General features: G+C 40.2%; 1 protein-coding gene across 1 annotated transcript; it reads right to left on the bottom strand.

Moving 5' to 3' along the window:
* Positions 1–1,191: 1,191 nt before the first annotated feature.
* LOC141716747 (uncharacterized) lies at positions 1,192–3,997 on the bottom strand. The gene is made up of 2 exons (XM_074518933.1): positions 1,860–3,997; positions 1,192–1,779 (listed from the first exon to the last, which is right to left on the bottom strand). The coding sequence occupies exon 2, from the start codon at positions 1,777–1,779 to the stop codon at positions 1,249–1,251; it is 531 nt and encodes a 176-aa protein (XP_074375034.1). The 5' UTR covers positions 1,860–3,997; the 3' UTR covers positions 1,192–1,248.
* Positions 3,998–7,903: the final 3,906 nt, after the last annotated feature.

Raw genomic sequence — 7,903 nt, 5'->3', positions numbered from 1 at the left:
TGGGCCTTTCCCCATGGCCACGACACAAATGAAGTTTTTAATTGTAGCCATCGATTATTTTACCAAGTGGATTGAAGCCAAGCCCTTGGCCAAAATCACAACTAAGCAGGTTGCACAATTCCTGTGGGAAAATATCATGTGCCGGTATGGAATTCCCCGCATCCTAGTCACTGACAATGGGACACAATTCAACAACGAGGAATTCAAGAAGTATTGTGAAGAGAATGAAATTGAGTTACGATTCACCTCTGTAGCTCATCCGCAAGCCAATGGGCAAGCGGAAGTGGCAAATCGGATAATCCTGGATGGACTAAAGAAGAGAATCGAGAAGTCTAGGAATAACTGGGTAGATGAAATACTCCCAGTACTATGGGCCTATAGGACTACCTGTAGAGTCATGAGTGTAGCAACTCCCTTCATGTTAGCATATGGGGCAGAAGCAGTTGTTCCCGTAGAGATATTACACTCCTCTCCCAGGATTCAAGCTTTCAATGTTGAGGAGAATGAGGAAGGGCAAAAATTAGCCCTGGATCTAATTGATGAAGTCCGAGACGAGGCACATGCGAAGATAGTGGAGTATCAGAAAAAGGCTTCGTTCTACTACAACCTAAGGGTTAAAGAAAGGTTCTTCAAACAGGGTGACTTAGTCTTGAGGAAGGTGGAAGCTTCTGGTGTAGGGCAGAAAGGGAAGCTTGCCCCAAATTGGGAAGGACCATACAAGATCAAGAGTGTACAGGGTAGAGGAACCTACAAGCTGGAGACTATGGACTGTATTGAAGTCCCGAGAACTTGGCATGCACAAAACCTGAAGGTTTACTATGTGTGAAGTCATTAAACATGATTCTCACTTGTCAAGGTGACAAATAGGTTGAAAAGCACCTTGAAGCTTTGCTTGCTTAGGATTTACATGTTTTAGCTTTATTTTTTATTAGGAGTGGTGTAAGGGATGAATCCCAAGAGTTGCCATAAACTTGTTTTAGAATTGTTTAGTTCATCTTATCATAGAACTGTTTGGTGCATACTATATATGATTGAGTTTGCTTATCTATTTTAGTACAAGTACGAGGAAAATAAGAGATAGCTCTTAAAAGGCTAGCAAACTAATAGTATAAGTACTTGAAAGGGATAGTAGAAAAGCAAACAAATAACTTAAAATAACATAATAAACCCCGAAGGGTAATAAGTTCCGAATACGAATAAGTCAATACATAAAAAACCACGATGGGCCAAATAAGAAAAACAAACTACTCAAAGATCCTTAAAAAAGTCATCATCAATGTTTCCCTCATCGGCAGCAGTAGAAGGGGGAACGGGCACAGGATCAGCATCTCGAGGAGAAACAGCTGCGGCCTCAGCGAAAGTAGTGAGAGTAGGGGAGACAGGACTATCCTCAAGAAGAGGCTCTTTCCCAGGAATAACAGGGACTGGATAGGCTGTGAAAGTCACCTCCGGGATCTTCTTCCCAATCTCCTCCACTATCTGCTCCCAACAGCTAGAAAAGGTCTCCGGGAAGTTAGCATCGTACTCAGCATTTAGGACATCCTGAAAGTCCTGAGATGTCTTATACTCAGCTATGACCTCAGCCCGGGCCCTCTGAGCATCCAGCTCCAGCTTGCGAACTTTCTCCTTTTCATCCGCCAGCTCCTTCTCTACCTCACAGAAACGAGTGAAGTTGGCCTCGGAAGCCTTGAGGTACCTGTCCCTATCTCTCTCAGCAATGGTCAGGCTAGTCCTCACATCCTTTAGATTGTGAAGGGCAGCCTGGAGATAGGTATTCATCTGCATAAGCATATACAAATACAGTAAGTAAGTAGAAAGAGTTGAAAAAAAGTCACAAAGGAGACAAGAAAGAGGCTTACAGAAGCCACAGCCTGAGCACCCAGACGCTCAATTTGTAGGTCATCAGAAGACTCTACTATCTCAGCCCTGTCACGAGGCGTAATCACACTTTCAGACCAAACAGCGGCAACCTCGGAACTCCCTACCACGGTGTCCCTCTTCTGAAGGCCCCAAGTGACGGTGAAAGGAGAGGTATCCTCATCAAGGCTAAGGGGCCTCTGGGATAGAAAGGTGGGGACGGCCTCCTTAACCGTGACTAAAGGGCCGTCACAAATCCTAACTCGCTTGTCGCGGTGGGTCTCAACAGAAGAGCCCTTGGCAGCACGGGCCTCCCGCTTCTTGAAGATCGTGTCCAGAGCTGCCCTAGCTGCGAAAAGATATAGGCACGTAAGAAGAAGGACAAATAAGGAATTAAGAAAATGGAATAAAAGGGGAAAGAAATACCCTCGGGACCTAGGTCACTTAGACCTAAATTTTTCAAATTACCCTCTGAAAGGATGAGAGCGCAATGATGCAAGTTATCTGCTGTGATGGCCTTGATGGCCGCATCCTCATCTATTCCCAATTTTAGGTCTCGTAAAGACCCGTCTATACTTTTTGAGAAGTTGGGTCTGAAGAAATGGTCCCAACCCTCCTCGGAATCCAGAAACACATAAAACCACTCGCTCTTCCAAGTTAGATACGAGTCAAAGTTGGTACCAGAAATAAAGCAGGAGCGGGGCAAGGATCTATGAACTATTTTGACCCATCATTGGTCCTCAGAAGCATTTACAAATTTAAATAAATAGCGAAAGAAACAAACATTGGGCTCAAAACCGTGTTTACGTGATTGGGCCATATAATAGTGAATGAAACGCCAAGAATTGGGCGTGAGTTGGGTCGGACAGACTCGGGCCTCAGCCAAAAGGCGAAAAATGAAAGGATGAGGGGGAAGGCGAAAACCAGCATAAAAGGTTTCCTTATAGACCCGAATGGCCCCAGGCTTTGGGTAACAGGCCCTATCATTTGGGCCTGGAGCCTCGGCCCTATAAGGGTGAGAAATGCCAAAGAGGCGAGCTATGGTACCTATTTTTTCTGAACCAAATCTAGAAGGGTAATTATATGCATCTAAGTGTAACATGTTAGGGAAGGCTTGCCCAAACTCGGTTAAAAGATCCCTAAGAGAAATAACTGAGGAATGGACAAGAGGTTTTTTACCTCGGCTGGCCCTAGATGGACGGGGAACAGCTTGGGGAACCTGGGAATGAGATGAATCGGAATCCGCCATGGATGAAGACTGAAACCCATAAAAGCTCTTGAAAATAATCGAAGAAGATGAAGATTTAAACGTAATCTTCAAAATAAGCCCAGAAAGCGGTGTTGTAGAATGTCGGAATTCGCTTTGTGGTGGCTATTCTTGAGAGAATATTTGCAGAGTAAAAAATTTTAGAGGTGAAGAAATTTTATGGAAGTAAAGTGTGAGAAATGAGCTCGCATCTCACTCCTTATATAGATGAGCGAGTGGAAGCTCAAACATTTTTGGGCCAAAGAAATGGGCATAGTAAAGGCGGGAAGCCCATAAAGTTTGAATTTTGAAAAGATCTAGAATGTTCTAAATGAAAAAACCAAAGTTCACTGAATAAATTAAGGCTTGAAAGCCCAACCATGCCTAGAGGACATGATTCCTGGGCGTGGTGTCAAAAATGTCTCCTGGGCGTGGGTCTACAACGCCTAGGAATTAAGGATGTGTTAACCTCCAACAACGCCCAGGGCGCAAGTTTCCTAGACGCTGTTGGAAGGATGTCTCCTAGGCGTGGGTCTACAACGCCTAGGAATTATGAACGGATTGGCCTTCAACAACGCCTAGGACGCAAGTTTTCTAGACGTTGTTAGAAATTTGGCTTCTAGGCACGGGATCAGCCTCCAACAACGCCCAGGGTGCATTGTCCCTAGACGTTGTTAAGAAGCTGTCTCCTAGGCGTGGATCAACGACCCCCAGGAAGTATCAGCCTCCAACAACGCCCAGGATGCATTGTTCCTAGACGTTGTTAAGAAGCTGTCTCCTAGGCGTGGATCAACGACGCCCAGGAAGTATCAGCCTCCAACAACGCCCAGGGTGCATTGTTCCCAGACGTTGTTAGGAAACTGTGTCCTAGGCACGGATCAACGACGCCTAGGAAGTATCAGCCTCCAACAACGCCCATGATGCATTGTTCCTAGACGTTGTTAGGAAACTGTCTCCTAGGCGTGGGTCAACAACGCCTAGGATGCATTGAGCAGCAAAATTCTATTTTTCTGATTATTTAATTAGAAAAAGGGGATAAAATCAGGAAAATTGCTAATAAATTCCCAATAAATAGGGAAAATAAGCAAAAATCCCAGAAAATCAAGAAAATTAAGAAATAATTTTCAAAAATTATTTTTGTTGAATATTCTTGAAAAATTAGGGAAAAATACCTGTGAGTACCAGTAAATTAAGGGAAAAATCCCCGGAATTAAGGGAAAATTCCTGTAAATTCGGAAAAAATCCTAGAATTTAGGGAAAAATTCCTGAAAAATACCAGAAAATTCCTAAAAAGAAGGAATAAGGTAAGAAAAATAATAGAAAGGTTATAAAATAACCCTGAAGCCGTGTGAAAGGCAAATCATTGTAAATGTGTAGGTCGCTCCACACTTTACGCAAAAACGACACCCTGAAAGGGAACAAATGAACTTAACTTCTGCCAAATCTTTTACGGTACCCAGAAGTTGGGGGGCAAATGATATGGGCCTAAAATTAGCCTAGAAATATAATTAATGTTGAATTAATTAGACCTGGTATGGTCGAGTAACGAAGCCCAATTAACGAGGCCCGAAACTCTGATTATTTATTAATTTCGTAATTAATGAATAAGGGAGACTAACAGCTCATTAAAAGAGTCCATTCAGTGATATAAATCTATAGAAGATAGCCCCAAGGGCACCTACACCCACTAGGAATCTGATTCCTTTATTTTAGGACTTCTAAGTCTATCTAAAGTCTGAGAACTTGATCAGCAAGTCTCCTATACCAAGTCCAATTCAAGGACTCCCAACATCTATATAAGGGGCCTCACCCCACAAATCAGAACTACATTTTTTGGCTTGATTCTCTAATTCATAGAGATACGTAGGCATCTCGTTAAGGCAGATTTAAGCTACGAAATACGAGAGCAGCCATTAAAGGCCTTGAGCTCCCGAACCTTAGTAATAAATAAAGCAAATAATAACCTTAGTTTTTTATCCATAACAATAGTATTTGCCCCTGATGGCCTTTGTGATTCATGTCAGAAGGCAAAACAAAGAAAATCTTCTTTCAAGAGCAAAACCGAATCATCAATTCTTGAGCCTTATCACCTACTGCATGTTGATCTATTTGGTCCAGTCAATGTCATGTCTATTGCAAAGAAGAAATATGCGATGGTTATAGTGGATGAGTTCACAAGGTACACTTGGGTGTACTTCTTGCACAAGAAGAATGAAACTGCATTTACTCTAACTGATCATGTCAGACAGCTGGATAAGTTGATCAAAGATTATGTTAAAATAATAAGGAGTGATAATGGCACTGAGTTCAAGAATTCGATTATGGAAGAGTTCTGCAAAGAGCATGGAATTAAGCAGGAATTTTCTGCACCTGGAACTCCAAAGCAAAATGGAGTTGTAGAAAGAAAGAACATGACTCTGATTGAAGCTGCACGAACTATGCTTCATGAAGCAAAGTTGCCAACCTATTTTTGGGCTGAAGCTGTGCAGACTGCTTATCTTACTCAAAATGCTACACTCATAAACAAGCATGGAAAAACACCATATGAGATGGTGAAGAAAAAGAAGCCAAATCTGAAATACTTTCATGTATTTGGTTGCAAGTGTTTTGTTCTTAAGACTCAACCTGAACAGCTGTCAAAATTTGATCTAAAAGCTGATGAAGGAATCTTTGCTGGATATCCACTTTCCACAAAAGCCTTCAGAGTCTACAATTTAAGAACAAGGGTTGTCATGGAATCTATCAATGTCTCTTTTTATGATAAGAAGATTACTGGACTTGAAGATTTCGATGATCATGATCAGCTGAGATTTGAGAATGAAGATTTAAATTCTGATTCTGGAAATTCTGATGACTTAAATTCTGATCCTGTAAGTTTTACTGGATTAAGTTCTGATGTCATTAAAACTGTGGTAACAACTCCAAAGGAAAATGCTACTGTCCAGGGGGAGCAAGCTGAAGATCCTACCACATCTCAAGACTCTCGAGAAGCATCAGAACCTGTCACTGACTCTTCAAGTTCTGATTCATCTAGTTCTAATGAGCCAAGTACTGATAATTCTGGAAGCTCTGATTCTTCAACTCCTGAAAAATCAAACTCAAATTCTGAAGTCTCAGAGAGCATAACTATAGGGGAGCATCAGAAAATGTTGATGGAGACAACATGGATCATGGGGGAGGATCCAGTTCTAAAGATCAACTTCCATCTGCAAGGAAATGGACTAAAACACACACACACACACCTGATTTAATCATTGGAGATCCATAAGCAGGTGTCAGAACTAGAACTGTAACTTTAAATGAATGTCTCTATCATTCATTTCTATCTCAGACTGAACCAAAGAAAGTGGAAGCTGCCAATTTCTTGGAGGCAGATTGGTTTCTTGGTTTAACAAGAAACAGAAGTCAATTACCGCATCAACTGCAGAAGCAGAATATATTGTTGCAGGAAGCTGTTGTGCACAGATTCTTTGGATGAAGAATCAGTTACTGGATTATGGGTTAGAATTTTCTAAAATCCCTATTTACTATATGATAATCAAAGTGCAATTTCTATGACAGGTAATCTAGTTCAACACTCAATGACAAAGCACATCAGCATTAGGTACCATTTCATAAGGGAACATGTGGATGAAGGTACAGTGGAATTGCATTTTGTTCCAACAGATCAACAGCTAGCAGATATCTTCACAAAACCCCTATGTGAAGCTACTTTTATAAGATTGGTAAATGAACTTGGAATGGTTTCAGGTTCTTTCTCTAAATCTGCTTAGTTTTTATTCTCATGCATCAGAATTTATGATCAGTGTTTACAGATTGTATTATCTATATGTAATATGTGCTTAATTTGAAAATTCATTAAATGTTGTTTGTTATCTGATGTGGATCTATATACTCGGATAAGTGTTTTGAATGTTCTGTGACTATTCAATCCAATGAGGATAACTGTGCTAGATGCTGACCTAGTAATCTTTAACATACTAGAAATCCCATGTTTTAATTAGTTGTTTATGTGGAAACTCATTAACACAAGCAGATTCTGATATTGAGCTTAGTCAAGTTTACTTTGTGTATCTTATTACTAAGTCACAAACTAGATTTTTGTTTCTTATTTGTCAAATTCTGATGTCAGTAAATCTTAAGAATGAACTAAGTGCTGATAAGCCTCACTTATCAAAAGAAAAGAAAAGAAAAGAATAAAAGTCAGGTACTCCTTTGAGATCTAGAGTAAATCTGTGGAAGGGAAGACCCAAGTGCATTGCTGGTATTAAGTAATATGCATTAGAAAAGCAAAAAATTTTCTTGGTGACTTTTCACACTCTATGATTACTGGAGAAATACTTTAATAACAGCATAAATTATGATAAGAAGTCGTGAATCACTTACACTGAGAAGCCATTATAAAAAGGAATTTCAAAAGATGCATAAAATGAGCACAAACAGTTGAGGTGGACCCTTGCATAAATTTGTTCTATAGTAGACATCATGACTGATGACAGATTTTAAGCATTTTTCTCAGTTATGCCTTATTTCTAAGATGTACTGAAGTTTATCAGACTTTAATCTTTATCTGATATTTTGATGAATGCACACACACTTTCACTCCATATGAATGATGAAAAGTACTGTGGTGATTAAGTTGTTATTGACAAACAATTAAGTGTCATTTGCATAAATTCTGAGGACAAGTTCTGATGAAAGTTCTGATGATTAAACTCTGAAGAAAACAAGTCAGTATTTTTATGAAGAATTACTGAACAAGATATTCACTTTTTGAGTACAGAAGCCATGTTCTGATGA

The sequence above is a fragment of the Apium graveolens genome, chromosome 4, assembly GCF_009905375.1.
Source record: "Apium graveolens cultivar Ventura chromosome 4, ASM990537v1, whole genome shotgun sequence".
Taxonomy (NCBI): domain Eukaryota; kingdom Viridiplantae; phylum Streptophyta; class Magnoliopsida; order Apiales; family Apiaceae; genus Apium; species Apium graveolens.
This window is presented reverse-complemented; position numbering and strand designations above follow the sequence as displayed.